The following is a 25,357-nucleotide window of genomic DNA, read 5'->3' as shown; positions in this document are numbered from 1 at the left end:
TGGGAGCACTTGGTTTTGCAGTGTCTTGGAGACCAGGATGAAAGACAGGGTGTGGTGAGAGCCCATTGTGGTTTTCACTTGCATTTCCTGTCGGCTAGTGATGTTGAACAGCTTTTTGTGTGTTGCCCATCCTGCATAAACAGCCTGCTAGTGGAAGATTTGCATGTCTTTAACCCTTTTTATTTTTATTTTATTTTTAAAATTTTTTTAAATTTTATTGAATCACTGTGAGATAGTTACAAGCTTTCATGTTTGGGTTACAATCACACAATGATCAAACACTCATCCCTCCACCAGTGCACATTTCCCACTACCAATATCCCTGGTATGTCCCCCCCTTTCCCACCCTCCCCCTGCCTCCGTGGCAGACATGATTCCCCATACTCTCTCTTTGCTTTTGGACGTTATGGTTTGCAATACAGACCCTGAGAGGTTATCATGTTTGGTCCTTTGTCTACTTTCTGCACACATCTCCCATCCCGACCGATTCCTCCAGCCAGCATTTTCTTAGTGATCCCTTCTCTGTTCCAGCTGCCTTCTCCCCTTTGCTCATGAGGCAGGCTTCCAGCTATGGAGCAATCTAGCTGTCCCATGTATCTACTATCCTTAGGTGTCAGCCTCATGATATGTTGTTTTATACTCCACAAATGAGTGCAGTCCTTCTATGTCTGTCCCTATCTTTAACCCTTTTTATATGTGGAGTGTCTAACTGTTGAGTTTTGAGGATTCTTTATAGAGTCCAGATGGTAGACCTTTTATGGATATGTGATGTACAGACCTTACTGTAGCACTGTAGCACTCTCCTCTCCCATTGTTCATCGATTTGCTCGAGCAGGCACCAGTAACGTCTCCATTGTGAGACTTGTTAACTGTTAAATATGCCACGGGGAGCTTGCCAGGCTCTGCCGTGCGGGTGGGATACTCTCAGTAGAGAGGGATGGAGGAATCGAACCCAAGTCGGCTGCGTGCGAGGCACATGCCCTACCCACTGTGCTGTCACTCCAGCCACAAACCTTATTTCTGGGTATATTGTCCCTTCGATAGCAAGACCAAGAATCCCAAGTTTTTGTGCCAGAGGGATGGTTCATGGGGTTGGGGCACGGGCTTTGCTTGCAGGAGCCTCAGCCTCTGCCCTGCATGGTCTCTCAGCACCCCTGGGCCCCACCCTGTACCCCCCCTGGGGAGCAGCGCCCAAGCGCACCTGGATGTGGCCCTGCCAACACAAAACAAAACGAAACGAAAAGGAACAGCAACTTTTTCTTTGCCCAATTCCAGATGCTCAGGCTTTGAAGACTGCATAATGTTTGGAGTTCATCTTTGTAGGGTTTAGGTTAGAGTGTTTCTCCCTCCCCTCCTCTCCCCTCCCCTGCTTCCCCTTTGCCCTCCTCCTACCCCTCAGGGGTGGCCAGTGGCTTCAGAACTGTGCACTAAGAATGACTTTCCACCTTGGACTGGTGCTTTTGCATTTCTGTCAAAAGTCAGTTGATGCAAATGTATATGGATTTGCTTGGGGGGTGGTTGTTTTAAATACTATGTTTGTTCATATTTATTACGGACATTTTTAGAAGATGCCAACATAGAAAATGAAAAAAACTGCCTAATCAACATAAGCCTTATTACATTTTCGTCTCATTTTTTTCTCTGCTCTTTTTTTTTGAGGATGGTATGTGGCAAATAGTTGAATTCACCCTACCTTTGTACTTAAGACTTCCCGTGTAAATACTTTCTATGTACAAATGTTTGTTAGTATTGTTTCAGTAATTCTATAGCATTCTATTTTGTGCAGTCTATCAGTATTTAAAATATGTCTTTTTAAGTTTAGGGTTTTTTTTCTTCTTTTTTTGACTTACTCCTAACTCTATGCTCAGGGATCACTCCTGGCAGAACTTGAGGCGCCAGATGTGGTCCTGGGGATCAAACCTGGCTCCTTTTGTTTTACTTTTTAAAAAGTTGTCTGTCTTTTACTATTTTGGTTAACCCTTTTAGTTAATTAGTGGGTAAAAGATTTGGGCATTTGAATCTTGCTATTTCATTCTCCCTTTGCTTCTGAAGGTGACACCTCACTTGCACTCACCTAGTGTTACTTGCTCTAGCTACGGTAATATAGGGATGATTGAGACTCACCCTGAAGGCTTTTAATCTAAGTTTTAAAATTATTCAGTTATCCTAATATGACTTCTGTTCGGCAGAAATTCTGTGAGACTCTGCTTGGCACTAGATATTCTAATTTTCAGATAGTGTTTGTTTATAGAATAAGTATGATTTGCCGTTTACACATAGTCATATTTTGTGATGTATAGTTATGATTTGGGAAATACGTGGTGATTCAGCAAAAATACTTTTTGTTTTAAGATTAAAGTTTGGAACGGGGCCTGGAGAGAGAGACACCTGTCAGGGTGCCTGCTTTGCGCGCAGCCAACCGAGGTTTGGGTCCCTGGAACCCCCAATGGCTCTTGATCCCCCAGGCACCTATAGGTGTGACCCAAAACCAAAAAATAAGTACATAAAAAAATTGGGGTGCGGGGCTGGAGCAATAGCACAGCGGGTAGGGCGTTTGCCTTGTACAAGGCCGACCCGGGTTCGATTCCCAGCATCCCATATGGTCCCCCAAGCACTGCCGGAGTAACTCCTGAGTGCATGAACCAGGAGGAACCCCTGTGCATCGCTGGGTGTGACCCAAAAAGGGAAAAAAAAATTGGGGTGAGGGATGGAGCGATAGTACAGAGGTCAGACATTTTTCCACACAAAATTGATCTCAACACTCAGGAGTGATCCCAGAGCGCAGGCCAGGAGGAGGCCCCCGAGCACTGCCGGGGGTAGTCCAGAAACCAAAGAAGAGGAACTTTTTTCAGGGATAATTGTTTCAAACGTGTGCTTGTGCTGGGGACTGGAGCACTGTGCAGCGGGTAGGGTGATTGCCCCGCATCCCTCGCACTGCTCCCTGAGCTCCATCAGGCACGGCTCAGCAGACAGTAAAAAAACTCAATTTGTGCTTGTGCTCTGCTTCTGATGGTGCGGTTTTCCCTCCTTCCACTAGAAAGCGATTGATCTCGCCAGCAAAGCGGCCCAGGAAGACAAGGCCGGGAACTACGAGGAGGCCCTGCAGCTGTACCAGCACGCCGTGCAGTATTTCCTCCACGTGGTCAAGTGTAAGCTCCTGCTCCAGGTGTTATTCAGAGTCACAGAGAGGAGGAATGGCGCTTTACTGATGGAAACGGAATGCAGTGCCAGGATGCTCTAAGTCATCAGTTGGGAGGGGAAATCCCATTAGCTCTCCAGGACACACTAGTTTCATCTTAGGTGCTCATCTAACACTTGTATGCAGATGTCAGTTACACAGTTCATTATTCAGAGGGTCACTGTCCTGCGGTGACCTGGGCTTCCCCTAGTGTGTTCAGGGACGTTCTCCATCCGCTCTTGCATCCCCACCCTGGCCAGCCGATGCGGGACAAAGGGACGGGAGCCACAGCTTGGTTGGTAATCAGGGGCCGTTTATGAAAGTCTCATAGCATTAGGTAAAGAGAAATCATGGAGGGTTGGGGGTGGTAATTACACATAGGTGTGATTGAACGTTATCATGGACAGTGAGCAGATGCCCTTCCTTCAGGGCAAATTCTTCTAGGAGATCCACTCAGGGACAGTATGTCATCTAGGGGCTTCAGCCCTCTGGATTCCTACTAGGAGATCCACCCAAGGGCGGAATTCTCTCTAAGTGCATATTGCTTTCTCCTTTCCTTTGCCAGTAATCCATTTAAACAATCTTATTAAATTTACTTCCAATAATATTTCTAGTCATTTTGTAGGAACACAATAAGAGCTTTATAAGCTTAAGTGGTGGCTCTTCCTGGGAACATCTCACTATATATCCCAGATCACACTCCGTAGGCTAAGTTAGTTTTCCCTAACTCCATCAGGGTCCTTATTCCTCTACAGGGGCTGGGGCAGTAGTATAGTGGGTAGGGCATTTGCCTTGCACATGGCCGACCAGGATTCGATTCCTCCATCCCTCTCGGAGAACCTGGCAAGAGACCGAGAGTATCCTGCCCGCATGGCAGAGCCTGGCAAGCTCCCCGTGGCGTATTCGATATGCCAAAACAGTAACAACAAGTCTCACAATGGAGACATTACTGGTGCCCATGCGAGCAAATCGATGAACAGCGGGAGGACAGTGCTCCAGTGCTCATTGTCTAATAACTTTTGTCTGAGAAAGCGGATTTCAGCTGTGTGCCCAGAATTTAAGAGACTAAGAAACCCCAAGTATGAAATGATTTCGTATGATTCAGCATTAATATATAATATCCTGTTTTGTTCTGAAAAAATCTTTTAATCATACCACTGTTGACCTCCAGCATTGTGGAAGGAATAAAAAAAAGAATTGATAATTGTTTATTACAACTGGTATTAGAGACAGTCCTCCCCCCCCAAATCCATAGTTCTTTTTTAAAATGTATGTCTAAGAGTTTAACTGTTTCGTATAAAACACTAATGTGAAAAATTCTCATTTCCCTTCCACAGATGAAACACAGGGAGATAAAGCCAAACAAAGTATCAGGGTAAAGTGCACAGAATATCTTGATAGAGCGGAAAAACTAAAGGAGTACCTGAAAAAGAAAGAGAAGAAACCCCAGAAGCCAGTGAAAGAGGGACAGCCAAGCCCAGCTGAGGAGAAGGGGTATGTATTCTAGCAACTATTTCAACCTTTATTAAATATCTTTTGTTCAGCTACTGACATTGAGCCATGCGCCATATCTTCTCTACTGCCTGTTTTTATTGATAAAGTTTTGTTGGAACGTAATTGCAGCCTTTCATTTATCTATTGTCTGGGGGCATTTGTGTCATACCAACCAAATCAAGTACGTGTGACTAAAACTCTGTGGCCCATATAACATTAAAATTATTGCTCATCAGTCCTTAACAGAAAATGTTTGTGAGCCCCTAATGTGTCAGACTCAGGACATTTAAATCCTCAAACGATCCTCTATGATCATTTAGTAGTAGTATAGGAGAACACTGGTAGGAATGGTTCTGGAGTCTGTGCCCTCTGGCCATTAAATAATATTGAAGACGTTATTTCCAGATGCCTACTTTATTCAGCCTAATAGGTTGGAGATTATTCTCTGCTGAGTGCTGGGACACTTCCACCCTCACCCACTGGCCATTTTGTTGGCGCCAGGAGTGGTTCCAGAGGACACAGACTGACGGACCCACGAGGCTCTAGGGGATTGGGAGATGGTAGTCAGTGTGCATGCCTTGCACGGGCCTGGCCCGGGTTCAATCTCGGGTGCCACATGGCCTCTGAGCATTGTCAGGTGTCCTGCAGTCCCCCCCCCCCCCCCCCCCCCCAACCCACCGTGGCCTCTGGACAGCCGACTGCTTCATGCTGTGTGAGAGTTTGAAGAAAGGGACAAGCACCAGGTTTTGTAGTCCTGGTCTGCGAACCCAAAGAGCACTTCCTCTTCTGCAGCTACAGCATTAGCGTAACAAAACCCACATCCCTGCTGATCCTTGGGTTGTGGAGTTTCAGCAGATGGGACTTTGCCAGGGTTCTTGGAATTAAAAAAAGGCCGCTGAGGCTATTGTTGCCAGACTGGAATTCCGAACTAGTGGGGGGCTGCTGGAAGTGACTTAAAGGCCACCACCTGGATGGCCTGGGTAATCCCTGGCATCAGAAGGCCTGAGCAGCACTGACTCCCCAGTGGGGCCCCCCTTGAATGCTGACCCTGGTGGCCCAGAGTCAGAGGGAGTCACCTTGTGTCTCCAGAGCATAGCTTCGAAGTCTCCTTGGAACACTCCACAGCTAACCCAGACCTGGCTGAGAAAATCCTTTGCAGAAGTGCCAAGATCTCAGCCCCCCTCCCCCACTCCGTGCTAGCAGTTGTGTTCTCTCCTCCCTGGGAGCGGAGGCTCACAGAGTCTTGGAGCCCCTCTGGCTTGCTCTAAGAGGCTTCCTGCTAGTCGGGGTGCGCCGGTTCTCCTGTCTGGAGCAGCATGGTTCACTTTGGCTCATTTAAGCACAAATGAGTTCATTACAGTGGAGCTTACAGAATTGGGGGGTGGGAGCCAGGCAGGCGTTCCCTATCACTGGGAGCAATGCCCCGCCTGATGAGGGGCGTTCAGTTTAGGATCCGCGCTGCCGGGAGCAGACAGCAGGACCTCGGCACTGCTGAAGTGCAGGAAGGCTTGCAGGCAGGCGTCGGCCTCACGCACAGCCCCACCTCCGCTCGCCCCTGTCTTCTTGGGGAGACTGGGAGCAACCCTCGCTGCAGGGAGCCGAGGAGCAGGGTTAAGTCCAGCCCCCACGACAAAAAAACGTAGTTGGAATAGTGGGAACTGAATGTGTTTACACACAGCCTCACCCGACACCTTCATCCAAAATACTGGTGCGTATAAAAATGCTATTTAGCGAGCCCTCCAACTTAGGGTAGTCAAGGTCTGCAGTTTAGAATAGAGCTTGTTTAGAAAGGGGAGTGTCTTGGGGCCAGAGTGATAGTACAGTGGGTAGGGCATTTGCCTTGCACGCAGCCGACCCTAGTTCGATCCTCGGCATCCCATATGGTCTCCCCAGCACTGCCAGGAGTAATTCCTGAGCGCAGAGCCAGGAGTAACCCCTGAGCATTGCTGAGTGTGACCCAAAAAGCAAAAAAAAAAAAAAGTCAAGTGTCTTGTGGCTAGAGCAGTAGCACAGTGGGCAGGGCTCTTGTCTTGCACCTGGGTTTGATCCCCAGCATATCCCATATGGTACCCCGAACACTGCCAGGAGCGGCCCAAAAACAAAAAAAAAAAGAGGACTGTCTCATATTTTAAAAACTATATAATGCCATATATTTTACTTTAACATTTTCCATTCAGCATTTTATCATGAACATATTTCCAATAAACTATTTCTACATCATTTTTAAAGTTTGCACTGAATATATCATATACTAATTCCTATAAATGAACATATATTACTTCTGATTTTTTTTCTTGATGCAAAAAGTATGGGTATGATTATCCTTTCAGACAAGTCCTTGAACTCACAAGTTATTTCTTCAAACAAAATTCCCAGATATGAAACATCTAGCTTGATTAATTTTTCTTTAGGGCTAGAAAGTTTTTTTGTAAGAAAGCCCAGACTTAGGGTCCAGGCCTTTGTACCTCAAATCATGATTATTCTTCATTTTTACCCCCTAGTAGTGACTTCTTGTTTGAAATGGAAACAAGCCTGGTCATGATGGGTTTTGTTGTTGTTCACAAGTCTGCAGCTTATCTTATATCTTACATAAAATGAGCTGTGGGGGTCATGCACTTACGAATTAAGACATGCATAGGTAATGTCTTGGGAATTTGGAGCAAGTTCCTGACTTCTTTTTTTTTTCCTGTTCATGTTTCCAACTTAATGGATAATAATGCCTGCTGTTTAACCTATTCTTAATTGTCAAGAATATAATTTTTAATGTGTCTTGCTTTTGCACTTAAATCACAAGTATTTTGGATTAATCTTTTCTTCACTTTTGTCTTATTTTGATAGCAATGAGAGGTCATTTGAATATATTAAATTCTTTTTATTAGGAATGACAGTGATGGAGAAGGAGAATCTGATGATCCTGAAAAAAAGAAACTACAGAATCAACTTCAAGGTTGCTTTGGATTTTCTTTTTAAGTTTACTATCTTACTTAAAAAATTAAAAAACAAAATTAAAGCAAAACCCAAAATCTGCTTCAGTTAATTGCTTATTTGAATAGTTTTTTTAACCTCTATTTAAATGAGGTTCAGGAACTGACTTTAGTTCCCAGGTCACATGCTAACTCTGTAGACATTTTCTTAGGATTTATTCTATTGGGTCTCTAATGGTTGGGGGTTTTATACCATAAAAATATTAGTCGTGTTTTACCTGCTTCGAAATGCCCTATCAGTCCACGTTACGCCCTTTAGTTTGTCTTGCTTGTCCCTTTCAGAGATGGTAGCTTTTACTACAAAGTGTGATGATATTTAAATTTAAATTTCCCAACATTGCCATAGCGTAGTTTATTCATTGGTGACTTCCTCATGTGTCCCACCCACTTTTCCTCGTCTGCTTTTTCACCCCATTTCATTGTTGCCATCTACATTCACCAATTTCTGCTTCCTATTCTCCCTTCCACCAGATACAAGCTCTTCCTACTCTACTCAGTGTATTGGCAGGATGGCAAGGCAGTGGGTTTTCCTTCCACTCATCTGCATTCTACTCCGGGGGCCTGATTAGGCAGGTTATCTAATCCCTTAGAGTCTGAGCTCCAAAATTGAAATCAGTAACTTCTACTGTTGAAAGGTTACAGTGTAAATACTGTCTGATATTATCAAGGCTCAGTAAATGGTCACTCTGAGTATCTAAAAAGATATCTGTTGGTGGAGGGGAGCGAACATTGGTGAAAAGATTGATGTTGGGACATTGTATGCCTAAAACTTTGTAAATCACTGTCTAATATAATATATATATATAGACAGCTATTTAATTGTTGGGTAGTTGTGGAGACCTGAAATATTAGATAATGATTTTTTTATTTTGAATTATATACTGTGATTGGCAATGTCTGTTTTGTTAATTTGAACTTAATGAATGGATGCGTGAACAGAGAAAGGCTTTCCTTTCTGTACACTTAATCTTGATTAATGATTGATGACAATACCTAGATTTAACCTTGCATAATTTACCTTACTGTGAAGATAAATCATAACTCATTTAGAAAATTCATAGCAGAATTTGAGTAGATGGTGCTCATATATATAACATAAATTTATTTTTATGTAGAACGCATGAAATGAAGTAAATATTTCCTCATAGGTTTAATAATCCGAATGAAATGTAGAAGAGTGAAGGGTAGAAGGGAATTGGCATTTGGGCTTTTTTCTTAATTTAGACTTAATTTGAACTTTGGGGTTGTAAACAATAATTATGGTTTTACTTAATTTATGGGCTGGAGCGATAGCACAGCGGGTAGGGCGTTTACCTTGCATGCAACCTACCTGGCCGACCCGAGTTTGATTCCTCCGCCCCGCTCGGAGAGCCCAGCAAGCTACCGAGAGTATTTCGCCCGCACGGCAAAGGCTTTGCAAGCTACCTGTGATGCATTCGATATGCCAAACACAGTAACAAGTCTCACAACGTTACTGGGCCCGCCCGAGCAAATCGATGAACAATGGGAGAACAGTGCTACAGTGCCTAATTTAGTCTACGTAGATTTTTATAATTTGGGGAAATAAGCTGCAGAATATAATTTAGAGTGATGGGTAGGATGATCTTACCTAGTGGCCAGCATGCTCTGTCAGGGGTGCACTCTGCCCTATGACGTGTCTGTCCTCTTCCAGCAGGCTGCTTCATAGCTTGTGGTTGATTAGTCTGGAGCGATAGCACCGTGGTAGGGCGTTTGCCTTGCACGCAGCCAACATGGCCGACCCGAGTTCGATTCCTCCGCCCCTCTCGGAGAGCCCGGCAAGCTACCGAGAGTATCTCGCCCGCACGGCAGAGCCTGGCAAACTCCCCGTGACGTATTCGATATGCCAAACACAGTAACAACAAGTCTCATGATGGAGACGTTACTGGGCCCGCTCGAGCAAATCAGTGAACAACGGGAGGATTGTGACCGTGACTGGAAAATTGGAGAAGCTTTTGATAAACGATAACCTAAAAAGGTTTTCTAGTGAGCCATATTAAAAAAATCTTTTGTTGATTTGCTACGCCGATGGTTATGACTTTTTGATATTCAGCATTAAAAAATGAAATAATTAGGGGCCAGAGCGGTAGTAAAACAGGTGGGCTGCTTGCCTTGCATATCTGGTTCCATCTCCAGCACTCCTTATGGTCCCTCGAGCCTGCTGGGAATGATCCCTGAGCACAGAGCTAGGAGTAAGCCCTGAGCACCACCCAAAACAAACAAAAATGAAATAATTAAAATAGCTTTGATGGTACAGACACACGCAAAACTGTAAATAGGTTTAATTTGAAGGCAAAATTGAAAATCTCAAAGTATTGCAAAGCAACAAGAATGTGTAACTCTCTTTTTCTGTCATGCCGTTCCTTCTCTTTCTCCTCCCCTCCTCACATCTATGGATATCTTTCCGTTTGCTTATCTTGAGTTAAAAGTATTTTCTTTCTTTTTTTTAAAATTTTGTTTATTTTTGCTTTTTGGGTCACACCTGGCTCTGTACCCGGGAATTACTCCTGGCGGTGCTCGGGGAACCATATGGGATGCCAGGGATCGAACCCGAGTCGGATGCGTGAAAGGCAATTGCCTTATCCACTGTACTATCGCTCCGGCCCCACGTTAAATATATTAAGTAGTTTCAGAGAGCATTAGATCACCATTTCTTTTGTTTAAAAGGAAAAATGATCAGTCAAAAATAATCTGTTGGACAAGACTGCCGGTGCTCCGGAATGTCAGTCATTCAGACAGTGGCCGTGGGTGAAGTGGGTGTTTCGCGTGTTTCCAAGCACTCTAATACTCCGTTCCTTGATCCTTCTAACCTGTCTGAGTCACTTGGAAGTGTGGACAGGTGGAATTATTTTAATCTAACAACAAGGAAGCAGAGCTAGCAAAGTGAAGTGACTTTTGCTCTAGTTATGAGCCAGCCGCCCAGGCATTCCTGCTCCTGCTGACGGATCATTCAGCTGCTTCCTCATCTGCTTTAGAAAGGTTTAGGGGCATTTTTATAAAATGTTTCCGGGCAGTTCTTGAGTTATTTCTTTAACGTCATCTTTCGTGTTGCCTAATATCTTTGATGGCATAGTCTTCCCTAATTCAAAGCCTACCTAAATTTTTTAGGTGCCATTGTTATAGAGCGGCCAAATGTGAAATGGAGCGATGTCGCTGGTCTCGAAGGAGCCAAAGAAGCACTGAAAGAAGCTGTGATATTGCCCATTAAATTCCCTCATCTTTTTACAGGTGAGATAACTTTAAAGTTGTCGTTTAATGATTTTTAAAAGCACCCTGATGACTGAGGTAAAAGCCGTATGTATTCTTGCTACCATATCATGAGTTACTACCCTCAGTTGTTACAAGGTAGTGGTAATGCCTTTATCCAAAGATATTTCATACACGTGTATGTCTTTGTAAAACATGTATTGCAGAACCACCCCGTTGTCAGCCCATAGAGCATAGGTAAGTCTGATAGAGACAGGTGCAGTGCCCTCATTGAAATGGAGTGTTATATCTGCATTAGAAAATTGAGCTCAACATTGTAATTGACGGGGAAAGTCCACATATGTTGGAAAAGTCAAGGTTTTCGTTAGAGTAACTAACTGGTTTCGTTTTTGCTTTGGTCATCTGTAGACTACTGTCCTTTTGCAGATACCTCTAATTATCCATAGTTGCCTTAATATATTTCTTAATGTATATCTGATACTTGATTGCCAGGTGTAACCTAGCCTGGTTTGTTTCAGGCTGTGTTATAATTCCTGTTGAGCAAAATTAAGATTAACATATATTTTGTACAACTAGTATTTAAGGGAGGGTTTTGTTAAGTTTGTCAAATCATGGGACCAGGAAGATGCAGGAATTCAGGCTTTGCATGCAGGAAGCCTGGGTGCACTCCCTGGCACCGCATGGTCCGCTGAGTACCTCCCTACCCCTCTTCCCTTCCCCCCCCACAAGAAACTCCCAAGCACCACACCAGGAGTATCCCTGAGCACTATCAGGTGTGGTCCCAAAGCAAAACAGACACAACGAACAAAAGTTTCCTCGTTATTTGAAAGAAAATGTACTATATGTGATAATAATCAGTGAACAGACAGTTGAATAGAACTGCCTCGGGGGGTTAGCCAAACTTTCTTAGGTTCACTCTTCCAGAAGTCACGAATTTCCAAAGAAAATACTTCCAGCTGCCCTTCCCGGTGGGTGTAGGTTCTGTTATCAAGCAGCGCACAAAATAAATGACCGAGAAGTGCTTTTTAACATGACTCATTTTCTGCTACTGAGCTGTAACCCACCGAGGTCCCAGTGCCCTTCTGTATACATAATTTTCTATGTGCACACTGTAGTTTTCATAGATGATAAGTGAACGAGCAAGCAGATGATTCTAAATAAAAACACTCTGGGCAAAGTGCTTAGGGGAAAATATATATGCATATAAAATACATATTACACACATACATTGTGTATGATCTCTCTTACTTTGATAAATTAAAAATGTTTGATTTTACCAGTAGCTTTAGAAAAAGTTCATCGCCGTATTCAGTATGGGTGATGTCTTTAGCCGCTGAAATGAAGCGTCTTGAAGGTCTCACGTTATTTTTCTGCTGTGAATTTCAGGCAAGAGAACCCCTTGGAGGGGGATCCTGTTGTTCGGGCCGCCTGGGACGGGAAAGTCTTACTTAGCCAAAGCTGTAGCCACAGAAGCCAACAACTCAACGTTCTTTTCAATATCTTCTTCTGACCTGGTTTCTAAGTGGCTCGGTGAAAGTGAAAAGTAAGTAAATAAGTTGGCTTTTTTTTAAATGATTCTATTCGTCAGGTAATTGCTGATGCCATTTTATCAAGTAATAATTTCTTATCTCAATAATAAACATGTAGACAAGTGACATAGTAATCTATCTCTCTATCAGACTTGTCTTTATGTTGAGATTTATGTTGTGGGCAAAGATAGTTTAAAAAAAATACTTAGCTGTAAAGTGATTTTCCAGTTGTACATTTTTTTTTTCTGGGCCAAAACATGATTAGGTTTTTCCAAATCTTGTAGAGTAATAGTACTTAATATTGGCATGTTGTTTTATTGTTTTTTTACTGTTATGCCACTTACTGTTTTTCAGAAACTGAAAGCTTTTACTTGTTTTTAGGTTAGTCAAGAACTTATTCCAACTTGCCAGGGAGAACAAACCTTCCATTATCTTCATTGATGAAATTGATTCTCTTTGTGGTTCAAGAAGCGAAAATGAGAGCGAAGCAGCGCGTAGGATTAAGACCGAATTCTTGGTTCAAATGCAAGGTGAGGCTAATTTTTTAAAAAATTTTCTTTATCATGTACCCATTATTATACTTCTAAAAGAAAATAATTTGAGCGGAAATTTTCCAGCCTTAACGATATTGAGTGTATCTTTTTTTTTTTTTTGCCTCTTTTCACTCCGGTTATCTACCACTTAGGTATATAATTTTATTCAACTATAATCATTTTGTGGGACCTGCTAGCATAAATAGTAAAGAGGTTTGTGCATTCACGAACTTACACATGAAACAGTATCATTAGTAAGAGGAAAACAGAAATCGGAAGTCTTTCAAGAAACTTTCAAATACGTTCCTGCTCTTACTTGTCACTTTCTGGAATAGCAGTGCTCTCACAGACTTGGGGTGCATTCAGTTTCTGTCATGTGCAGGAGTTTCTGTGACCAGTATGGCAAGCAGTGGGCAAGGGCTTTCTTTTTCTTAAATTTTTTAATTTTGTTTTGTTTTGGGGGCCACGCCCAGCCATGCTAACAGTTACTCCTGACTCTGCTCAGAATCAATCCTGGCAGGCAGGACGGGTTTTCTGTCTGGTACTTTGATGTTAAAGTACCAGGAAGTGAGTAGCTGTGGGAGGTTGCCAATCAGGCTGCCAAGGTTGTGCTGGGGTCTGAATGCGGTGAGCCCCACTGCAGATACCTGAGTGTGGAAAGAGGGTCAGTGATCTGGTTCCAGTGTCACCTTCTGTTTACTGGAGACATAAAGTCCTGAGGTTACATGCAAATAAAACATGCATCTGTAGTTTTGGGGGTTCTGTTATTGGGAATATTTGCATATTTTAGCAGTATGATATTTGATTGAAAAGAATTTTTATCAGAGTCTCAAGATGAGACGCTTTAACATTAAAGTACCATATTTTTAAGCTGAGGCTTAACCGGCACTAAAATGTCAACGTCTAGCAGCTCTCCTACTTTATTAAGAAATAAATAAATAAAATGTCAGCATATTTAACATAACACATATTTTGATGCAGGGGTTGGTGTGGACAATGATGGAATTTTGGTTCTTGGAGCTACAAATATACCCTGGGTTCTGGACTCTGCCATTAGGCGAAGGTATGGTGACAGTAATTCTCTTGTTTCTAACGACAGATATATAGCAAATGAATAGTTTAGTTTTTCTCTAGAAAGGAGACATTCAAATAACTTTTAAAATTATTAAATGTACTGTTGTCCTCTTGCTTTGGACAAAGAGTGGCAAGTGTTTGCTGTATTACCAGTTGAGATTTCTAAGATCGGAATCTGTCACATTGGAAAATAATTACCTATTCCTACCATTAGTTCGGATTAAGTTTTGTGAGCCCCGTTGCCTTGGATCTTTGCAAATAATTTGGCACCAGAGAGGGTAGCAGGTAAGGTGCTTGTCTTTCTATTCCCAGCACTCCATGTTGCCCCTCTCAGCCCACCAGAAGCGATCTGTGGGCACAGAGCCAAGACTAAGGCCTCGACACCACTGGGGTATGGCCCAGAAATTAAAGTAAAAAAACCCAAATATTTGGTATTTCAGTGGGGGGAAATATATAAAAGATTAATTCTTTCTTCTATATTCTTTCCTTACTCCATTTAATCTTGGACTGTAAAAATCAGCACTTTTGTTTTTGCTGTTTTTATCTTTTTTGGTTTGTTAGCTGCTTTGTCCTAGAAAAACACGCCCGAATTCTGGGCCAGAGTGATGGCATAGAGGGCAGGGCGCTCTCCTTGTATGCAGCTGCCCCAGGATTGATCCCTGGCACCACATTCAGTCCATGGGGCCCCCCAGGAGGGAGCCCAGAACACAGGGCCAGGAGCAAGCCCTCGGCACTACCGGGTGTGGCCCCAAAATAAAACATTCTGAACCCATTTCTAGAGATTCATTCATTCATTCATTCATTCATCATCCTGTTATTCGTCGATTGCCTCGAGCAGGCCCCAGTAACGTCTCTTTCATCCTAGCCCTGAGATTATATTCACGGCTCTTTAGGAGAATGAGACCCATCATTGTTACTGGTATTTGGCATATTTGGTGCGCCATGGGGAGTTTGCCAGACTCTGCCCTGTGGGCAGGCTATATTCGATAGCCTGCAGGTTTGTCCAGAGTAGGAATGAGATAATAAGATGTCATAAAAAGATGTCCTGATAAGATGTCCTGCGGTTCCGGTTCCGGGAGCTGGATTTTATAGTCTCTGAGTCTTGGCCGTTGATGGGATTACACGGCGCCAGGGGGCCAGGTGGTGGGTGTGACCCCTGCCTACTGGAATTTGGAGGATCTGGATTTCTAGAGATAATGGAAAAAAATCAGTGGTTTTGTTGTTGTTGCTGCTGCTGCTGTTTTAGTTTTCTGAGCTCTGCTGACTGGGTGCTCTGGAGTTGTTCTAAGCAGTGCTCAGTTGTTCATTCATAACTGAGGATCGAACCTCGACCTCTCATGTGCAGCGCGCACGCTCCAGTGCTTTGTGCCTCCCTCCCTCTCTTTCAAGAAGACGAAAATGTTTTCATTTTTATTGCCACAGAGCTGACTCGGGATTTTTCCTCAGTGCTTTCTCCCTCTCTCTAAATACCAAAATTCTAAGACAGCAACCTATTTATTCTGTTTAAAACCTATTACTTCTTTAGAATAGAGTGAATTATTTGTTCTGATGTACCCATTGGAGTGGAGTGGGGTGCTGTATCCGGGCGATCTCAGAGAGCTGGAGTAGTGTCCAGCATGCAGGAGCCCCAGGTGCTATGCTCACAGTCTCATGGTCCCCTGAGCACCACCAGGAGTGATCCTTGAGCAGTGACCAGGAGTTTTTGCATCAGGTGTAATTCCAAAAACAAAAATATGGACTTGAGAGATATTACAACACGTAGGCATCTCAGATGGTTTCCTGTGAACCATGAGGAGTAATTCCTGAATCCAGATCAAGCAATAACTCTTGAGCATCGCTGGGTATGTTCAAAAACAAAAAACAAAGCCTAAAAAAAATTAAAATTTGCTTTTTTATATAAGTAAACAGTCACGGTCCTCTCGTTGTTCATCGATTTGCTCAAGTGGGCTCAGTAACATCTCCATCATGAGACTTGTAGTTACTGTGTTTGGCATATCGAGTACGTCACGGGTAGCTTGCCAGGCTCTGCCGTGCGGATGAGATACTCTCGGTAGCTTTCCGGGCTCTCCGAGAGGGGCGGAGGAATCGAACTCAGGTCGACCATGTTGGCTGCGTGCAAGACAAACGCCCTACTGCTGTGCTATCGCTCCAGCCCCTTATATAAGTAAATTAAGTGAAATAAAGTGAGGACCTGGGAGATACTTTAGTGGTTCTGGGGTGGTATAGGACCCAAATTCAAACCCCAGCACCCAGTCCTCCACCCCACCCCCAATCCAGAGCACTGTGGGTGTGGCCCTGAAGGCCAGAGCACCACCAGATGTGTCCCTGACGGTTCCCAGTCTGCAGGCACCTCAAACTGAACCACCCTGCCCAGTTGGCCTTGATTCTCGGGAGTGGTCCCTGGGGCTCCCTGAGCACTGCTTGTGAGCCCCCAAAAGTAAAATAAAGAGGTCCTTTTGTATAACTGTGTTTATCTATGAGAGTAATCGTTACATGTATTAATCTTGATCGAGAAGTTCAGAGTGTGATTCTATGGGAAACTAATATTTCATGAGTTACAGACATATAAGCCCGATAGCCAAAATGACCCCCAAAACCTATGAAAACACGTAAACAGAACTGGTTACCTGCTCTTTGTTTCTTTGCGTTGAATATGTTCTGAATATTTCTCCCTTATTTATCCTGACTCCTGACCCGTTTAGGCCCATTTAACTTATCCTCATTGTGTGCAAGAGACCCTAAATCTTTTATTTTAGAAAATATACTTAGTAGAAATCGAATGTAGTAACATTCTTGGTTTAATTTCTTCCTTCATTTTAAGATTTGAGAAGCGAATATATATTCCTTTGCCTGAGCCCCACGCCCGAGCGGCAATGTTTAAACTGCACTTGGGGGCCACTCAGAACAGTCTCACAGAAGCGGACTTCCGAGAACTCGGAAAGAAAACGGATGGTTATTCCGGGGCAGACATCAGCATCATCGTGCGCGACGCACTGATGCAGCCTGTTCGCAAGGTGCAGTCGGCCACCCACTTTAAGAAGGTAAGTTTCGCACTGGAAGCCGTCCCTTTCTCTGTGTTCCATGGAGTTTCGAGACCTGCGTTGATTTTGTCTCTGAAGATTTTCAGGATAATTGATTCAGTGGAGTTAACATGATATTCATATTTTCATTTTATGGGAAAAAAAATCTTCCCGTTAGTAGCACCTTCCTCCCGTTGTTCATAGATTTGCTCGAGCAGGCACCAGTAACGTCTCCCTTGTGAGACTTGTTTTACTGTGTTTGGCTTATCGAATACGTCACGGGGAGCTTGCTAGGCTTTGCCGTGTGGGCGAGATACTCTCGCTAGCTTGCCAGGCTCTCAGAGGGATGGAGGAATCAACCCAGGTTGGCCATGTGCAGGGCAAACGCCCTACCGCTGTGCTATCTCTCCATCCCATTAGTGGCCACTATTAATAGTCCTACAATGTTTGAGAAATTTCTGTGAATAACTTTTACAAATATTTATTTGGTGAGTTATAGAAACTTCAGTTTGTTGTTGCTGCTAATGCATTTATACCTCAGACAAAATAGAAATAATGTTGAAACATTCTTAGAGTTTGCACGAGAGCAGATTTCCCTGTGCTGGTGGGTTCTTGAGAATTGAAGGATTTGCATACAAAACTCGAAGAACGAAAGTCAGTCCACTGTACAGAAAAGATGTCCAGGGCCCTCCCTAGGTGTCCAGGCTCTCCTTTTCCCATGAGCGATGACTGGGTCCTGTCCCTGGGGCTTCCCGGTCCCTGAATGACTTCTCTGCCCCACACTGTCCACTTGTCTCCTGTGAATGGTGGCCAGATCCTGTCCCACGCTGCTCTCTGTCTGTGTGCAGCTGCCCACACCAAGTACCCTGGCTCCGTGGTCACCAGGCCTCCCAGCTGTCCCCCAACAGTTCCTGTTGCCTAGTCCTGGGTTTCCTACTCTCTAGCCTCGTGTGTGTGTGTGTGTGTGTGTGTGTGTGTGTGTGTGTTGTGTGTGTTGTGTGTATACGCATGCACGAGTCCCAAGCTCAGCACTTTCTCCACCTCCCAGACACCCCCCTTCTCCTCCCCCCGTATTCAGGTTAGGTCCCTGTCCATCCAGGCTCATGCAGCCACACCTGACCTGGGTCCAGAGAAAGGGCAAGCTCTGGGCTTCCTTTTATCAGTAGCCAAATCCCCCCCACCCCCCATTCCATTCTACCTTCTGATTGGCTACCTGTTCCAAGGGCAGGGATTTAAAGTGACCTGTACATCTTTTCTGTACAATAAACTAACTTTCAAGTGATATAATTCATACAAATAGTTCAAAGTTTGTTGATAAAGCTTTAGTTCTTTCACACTAAAACTTTCAGGTATCACAGAAGCTTTGAGAAATAATAAACTTAAAATTTTTTTTTAATATGTCTGGTTTTTAACTTCATTTCCATTAAATATACCCTAGAGAAAAAAGGAAAATCTTAGCCAGGGGCCGTTTATTTTTAACTTCTTGTGTTTCTTTTTTCTTTTTTTTTCACATTGATAGTGATATTTTAATAAAAAGAGATTATAAGTCATCTTTATCTCATTTTCTTTTTCCTTTTTTTTAATAATGTAGGAGTACTGCTATTTGTTCAATCATTGATTAAGCTGATTGAATTGGACGTGAACTCCCCATAACTTATTTTTTTTTCTTTTTTACTGAGATAGAGTTACAAAGCTTTCATGTTTGAGATTCCGCTGTGTACTGGTGGAACACCCGTCCCTCCATCAGTGCATATATTCCACCACCGTCCTTCCCCCCATTTCTTCACTCTGCCTCTGTGGCAGACAATTTCCCCGATACTGTCTTTCTAAATTTGGGTATTATGTTTTGATTAAATTTTTCCACCACCATTCAAGCCTGCCTGCCAGGGGCAGACGCTAGATAATTTATTTTCCATTGATCATTTTGACTATCATGAGAGCTTGTGCGGCTGCAGTTGTAAATGTAAATTTTTAGACTGTAAATAGTTGAGTTCCAGAGACATCTTTGTATGGCACTAATCCATTTTGGGATTCAATTGGGAGTCTCTGGGCCAGGACTATTGGTGTGCTAAGATGGCACCCGAGGCAAATTGTGGGCATGACAGCCAGTCCGCTGGGCAGGCAGGGACCTGGGGAGGGACAGCCCGATTCCTTTACCACCATGTGTGACCTGGAGATTTCATCCTAGAACTTGCATACCTGGGCCTTGCTTGTGAAAGCTCTTGGTCACCAGGATTCCATCTAGAGTAGACGGGGAGACTGGAACCTGCTCTGTCTGGGGTACCTACATGAAATTGGCTCAGTATGGGGCCTGGAGAGATCTCTGGCCCTGTGGTGTATTCAGGGACTCATGGCCATGTCTCTGGGCCAGGGCTATTGGTGCACTAAGATGGCGTCCAGAGGCTAATTCTGGGTGTGACAGTCTGTTGGGCGGGCGGGATCTGGGACAGACAGCCCCCGGCCTCTTTTGCCATGCGGCCTGGAGATTTAATTCTGGAACCCGCATACCTGGGCCTTGCTTGTAGAAGCTCTTGGTCACCGGGATTCCATCTGTAGCAGGCGAACTTCTTGTGTTTCAATAAATAATTTATTGTAGAAAAATTTAAAGTAAAGCAGTATTCATCTTTACTCAGAGATAATCATGTTTGTTGTATATTTTTCTAATTATTTTCTGAAATATCTTAACAACGTAGTACGTTTTCAGATTTCCTGATAATGGCCAAAGTCCTAATGTTTGTTTAATTTGTTCAGATGAATATTTCAGTTTCCTTTCATTTCAGGTTTCTGGACCTTCTCGAGCTGACCCTAACAATATAGTTGATGATCTGCTGACGCCTTGTTCTCCTGGCGACCCTGGGGCCATAGAAATGACCTGGATGGATGTTCCTGGGGACAAACTCTTGGAGCCTGTTGTTAGCATGGTCAGACAGTTTGTTTGATTTTAAGAAAAATTGTAAAACATACTTTTGTCAAAGATAAAAAATTTTAGTAGGTGAGATGAGCTAGAAAATATTTATTTGATTAAACATTTATTTACTACTACACAAACGTAGAGGAGTAATTGAAATAATTGAGTATAAATTGTTAAAAAATAATTTGCTCGAGCGGGCCCAGTAACGTCTCCTTTGGAGACTTTGTTGTTACTGTGTTTGGCATATTGAATACGTCATGGGGAGCTTGCCAGGCTCTGCCGTGTGGGCGAGCGATAGCACAGCGGTAGGGCGTTTGCCTTGCACGCAGCAAACATGGCCGACCCGAGTTCGATTCCTCCGCCCTTCTCGGAGAGCCCAGCAAGCTACCAAGAGTATCTCGCCCGCATGGCAGAGCCTGACAAGCCACCCGTGATGTATTCGATATGCCAAACACAGTAACAACAAAATCTCCAATGGAGACGTTACTGGACCCGCTCGAGCAAAAAATAATCTTTTAAGTAATTTGTAATTTGAGGAAAATTTAATTTTAAGTGGAAAAGCTGTTATTCAAAGCTGTACAGTTTTCTAAATTTACAGGTTTGATATCTATCTAGGTTAACTTCACCAAATTGCATATAGTTGTCAAGACTTACCTACTAACCTTCATAAAAACTAGGAGTTGGAGGGTTCCTGGGGGCATGTGGCCAGACACATGAGGAGCAGGGCCAGGGCTTCTTCATACAAAGGAGCAGTCCAGCTCTTAGAGCCCTCCTCCCTGTGGTGAGAGTTTGGTTTTATAAACAAATCTGTTTTTATAAAATATCCAGAACCCCTACCATGTGTCATGGTGTCCGAGGACTTCTTTAAGGTTTCCAAGAAAGTTTGCAGTAAAAGACTTTGAAGAAAAGTTTTGGGGAGTGGCGGTACAGCATGTCAGGCACTTGCCTTGCACATCACAGACCCGGGTTTGATTCCTAGCACCCCTTGTGGTCCACCACCCCCTTCCCCCCGCCTCCCGAACATGCCAGAAGAGTGATTCCTGAGCCAGGAGTAAGCCCTGAGCATTGCTGGGTTTGGAGGGTCTTGGGGGGTGGAGTTATATAAGCAAAGACATAACTGTAGTTCATTTGGAAGAATTGAATAAGACTTCATAAGTAATAAGAGTTCTGGGGATCGAAGAGAGAATGTGGTGGGCTGGTCGCTTGCTTTGCACGCTGTAAACCCAAGTTCAACCTCCGACACCTTTTATGGTCCCCAGAGCACCTCTGAGGTCACTGTCACTGTAAGGCATATTATTTTCAAGACTTACTGTGATTAGGAATATCTAATGTGTTTGTGTTTTTTTATGAAAAAATTTCAGATTGTAAAATTCTCTTCTGGTAGATATTCCAAGTTTTATGTGAGAATTGACAGTTTTCAGAGAAGAAACTTACATGGTATACAGACAAACAAGTAGGCGTAAATAGCTGCAGATGTATAACTTACATAAATACACACTGAACAAGTGTGTATACAAATTAGATTTATGAGTTAACTGATCTTAATCCTTATTTCAGAAACTCTTTTTTGCTTAATTCTTGACATTTTTAAAAATTTATTTGATGGGGTGGGGGTGGGGGGCTTGGGCCACACCTCATTGTACTCAGGTTTTACTCCCGGCTGGCTTTATGGTCACGGTTCACTCCTGCCAGGGTTTGTGGGCGATCATATGCAGCACAGTAGATCACATCTGGGTCGGCAGCATAAAAGGCAACCTCCTTACCCACTTAGTATCTCTCTGACCCACAAGATCATTTTTCAAAGTTTTGTACTTGGGACCACATTCTCTTTTAGGGAACATACACTCTTAGACATTTTAAAAACAAATTCCTTTTATCAGCATATTTTATTATCATTTAATTGATAATTTTAGCTAATACTTTAACATTTTGTTATTTTTAGAAGGGGTCATGCTGACAGTTCTCAGGGCTCACTTCCTGTTGTCCTGGGGGAACCAGGTGATCCTGGGAATTGAGCCATCTAAGCATTGACTACTGGTTATATTCCTTTCGAATCGCAGTTGGAAAACTACTCTTTTGTGTGTGTGTGAGGGGTGGGGCCAGGGAGCACACTGGGCTGTTCTCAGGAGTCACTTCTGGCATCTGGGGTGGGGGAGAAGGGGGACGTGAGAAACACCTTACCCACCTACCTATCACACTAGCCCCTGGAAAACTACTCTTATTTTAGAAAACTAAAAACCGGAAAAGACATCAAGGGCATATTTGGGGCACCTTTGTCTTGATGCTAAGAGGAATGTCTTGCTGATGGCAACGGGGTGCGGGGAATGGACCCTGACGATTGAGTCAGGACAGGCAGGCAACTGAAGGCTTCTCTGTGGGGAGTAATGCCGGAAGGATAAGGAATTGGATGTAGTTATTAATGGCACTGCAGCTAGTCAGATCAACGTTGAGTAACAGTAATAGCAATGGCAATGCAGTACGTTTTACTCTAAATGTATGAAAATCAAAATAAATCAGAATCAGTCCTATTTCTGAGAGTATTCATGACTGGATGTTCCTAATGCACCCTCTCTTCTCCCTGACAGTCCGATATGTTGCGGTCCCTCTCGAGCACGAAGCCCACCGTCAATGAGCAGGACTTGTTGAAACTGAAGAAGTTTACGGAAGATTTCGGCCAGGAAGGCTAGAGCAGAGGCTGCAAGGAAGACCCTTACCATATATGTTCTTTCTGTTGTAGGTATTTTTGCCTTTCTTGGCTGACATTCAGATTACTCGCAGTAAAACTCGCCGTCCGTCCACAGGGGAATATAGCTCTGACTTCAGCGGTTCCTTTCAGTTTAATCTGTGCTTTTGTTCCATTACCTATTTGGTGGCACCTGTTGTTATACCCGATTCTAGAGGAGGGGGCTTATGAGGAAATGAATGCTTTATCAATGGCAAGAAGAGAAATTACCCAGTTAAAAAGACCATTAAAGTTGACTTGCGATGCAAATATTTAAAATTGTTATAAATGGTGATCTTTGCAAGCAGTTTCTTTTTTAAGCTAGAATAATAAGGCTGTATTTCATATTTTTACAAATAGTCTTAGGCATCGTTCTTCTCAATGTAAAATTTTGTTCACTTCTTACGAAAACGTAAATGCTAGCATCTTTATTCTCAGGGATGGGCAATAAACAGAAAAGAGCACTGTGATTGGGTTAAAGATAACTGATGTGTGTTTCAGTTCAGGCTCTGAATAAATCCTTAGGACAAATTGATGTTTATCTCTGTAGATTTAAATAATTTGTTTAAAAGCAGCAGGCTTTTATATTTAACTAAATACCTTTCACTGTGCAATCTCAAGAGAAAGACTTTCTAAATTAGGCATTGTCTTTATCTTGAAGAAATTTGTCTATTTCAGTGTCTTTTACTAGCAAGATTGACCAAAACCGGTGGATAATATGTACTTTTTAAACAACTTTGTTATGAAATACTGTAATGGAAAAACCTTTGCTAAAAAGATTGACCTCTTTGAATTGTGGGAAATTCATTGTGTGATGTTGCAGTATGTGTGTGTATGTGTATATATCTATATATACATAAAATTTTTTTAAATATATAGAATAGCAAGGGTCTTGTCTTCTATCTTTTAAGTTCAGGGAATGTTTTTTTCCTGGCCCACACATACAGTATCATTGTGATGCTTCTTGAAGCTTTGGAGTTGAGCTGATGTCTCCTTAAATAATAAAATACAAACTTGATATTATATTATTTTAATATCTTCAAATAAGTAATCTGAGGGTGTGTATTACACACTTTAGCATCAGCACTAAGTTGTGCCTTGTATATTTGCATTGACTAAACTTGCAGAACATTAATTTAGCTAGAATAAGGTAGATTCCTAAATTCTACCTTACAAATGCTATAGAATTCACTTGCATTTTTAAATATATTTGCACATTTACATGTTATGCAACTTGGTTGCCTTTGGATCTTCTGTACAGATTTTTTTGTTGATATTAAATGGAAATCATAGGCGTGAAAAATACTGTTCTTATGTGAAGTAAATTTATATAATCTTCAATTGGCTAATCTTCTGTGTATGCTTCCTTTTTTTTGGAGATCTGTATAATATAAAGTAACTGTCTTAAGTGATTACACAGAAATTATTAAAAGTCATTAAGATACAAAAATCTAATTTCCAGCAGTTTTGAAGTGAGAACTAGGAATTGGTTTGGTAGACTAACTCTAAATTCTTTGTGGTTGTCTTGTAGGTAGTTTATATCCTGTGCTTGCAGCAGAATTATGCAGGCAATCTTGCTATTAGTTGCATCGTTTGGAAAATCAGTAGTTATATTTACAGTATTCTACTTACATTGATGAAGCACCTGACCGAATAGTATGGAAGTATTGACTTAGAGGACGTGCTGTTACTCTTCCCTCTCACATATGCTCTAAAGCTGTGTCTGCCCATATTCCTTCCAGCCACAGCTCTGGTTTCTCCATTTTTCTCTAAAATGGTTTCTGGAATTTGATTCCCTCAGACTTGCTGTAGAGTATAGCACATAGGTCATTTCCATGTGTTTGTCAGTAACGGGTGAGTCTGAGGGAACTGAACGCCCACGCCCTCTGTTGTTTTGTATGGGAGCCACGCCCCGTAGTGCTGGGGACCCACCCCCAGTGTGGCCAGGCCTGAGGGCTCCTGGGTGCAAAGCTGTGTTCCAGCCCTTGGCGCTGTCTCCCTGCCCTTGACCCCATGCTGTTTTTATCCAGAATTATAAGAATTAGAAAACTTCGAGGTGTTTTCGAGACTGCAAGTCAATCTTACTTTAGCATCTCTATGAACTTTCATACGTATATTTTAGAATACATATGTATATTTTTTTAATCGCAGTGTGAAACCTACAAAGACCTTATTTACAAAGTATTTCATGAGGATGTTGATTTCTGGGTTGACTACATGTGCACACAGAAAAGTGGAATGAGTATATTTGACTAATGTGCAATAGTAAATTTGTGTAGTTAAGAAGTGGACATAACCTCCCAGGACTGTTCCCGTCTGTGTTCTTAACGTGACTGCAAATGTGGCAACATGGAGCGTTCGTGTGGGGGTTTCATCTCCACTCTGAGCACTCAGAGACTGTATTTTCCTGCCTCCCTGCCTGCCTCCTTCGTTCATTCATACCGTTCTCCCACCCTCACATGGTGTCCATTCTGCTTCCTCTGCTGGTGCAAGTCTGACTTTCCTTAGAAATGACACATGACCCTTGTTAAAGAATTAACTACCCACATGCTACTTTTTCAGTTTTTTCGGCACCAACCTGCCATTACTCTCTTAAAATTTGCACGGTCACAGAACATTCTCTTAGGTATTTATCAGATAGATTGTAATTTCGTCACAGAGTTACAATTCCCTTGGAATGAGCATGG

At 42.9% G+C, this 25,357-nt stretch overlaps 1 protein-coding gene across 1 annotated transcript in view; it reads left to right on the top strand.

The window, feature by feature from the left end:
- Positions 1-24,349, top strand: part of VPS4B (vacuolar protein sorting 4 homolog B) — a 32,311-nt gene extending 7,962 nt beyond the window's left edge. The window contains exons 2-11 of the mRNA XM_056106956.1: positions 3,038-3,149; positions 4,516-4,672; positions 7,552-7,619; positions 10,783-10,902; positions 12,268-12,424; positions 12,792-12,940; positions 13,925-14,006; positions 16,839-17,058; positions 19,818-19,958; positions 22,534-24,349. Of these exons, the coding sequence (XP_055962931.1) occupies positions 3,038-3,149; positions 4,516-4,672; positions 7,552-7,619; positions 10,783-10,902; positions 12,268-12,424; positions 12,792-12,940; positions 13,925-14,006; positions 16,839-17,058; positions 19,818-19,958; positions 22,534-22,635 (1,308 nt within the window). The 3' untranslated portion in view covers positions 22,636-24,349. The remainder of the gene's footprint in view (positions 1-3,037; positions 3,150-4,515; positions 4,673-7,551; positions 7,620-10,782; positions 10,903-12,267; positions 12,425-12,791; positions 12,941-13,924; positions 14,007-16,838; positions 17,059-19,817; positions 19,959-22,533) is intronic.
- Positions 24,350-25,357: the final 1,008 nt, after the last annotated feature.

The sequence above is a fragment of the Sorex fumeus genome, unplaced genomic scaffold (genome assembly GCF_029834395.1).
Source record: "Sorex fumeus unplaced genomic scaffold, SorFum_2.1 ptg000151l, whole genome shotgun sequence".
Lineage (NCBI taxonomy): Eukaryota > Metazoa > Chordata > Mammalia > Eulipotyphla > Soricidae > Sorex > Sorex fumeus.
This window is presented reverse-complemented; position numbering and strand designations above follow the sequence as displayed.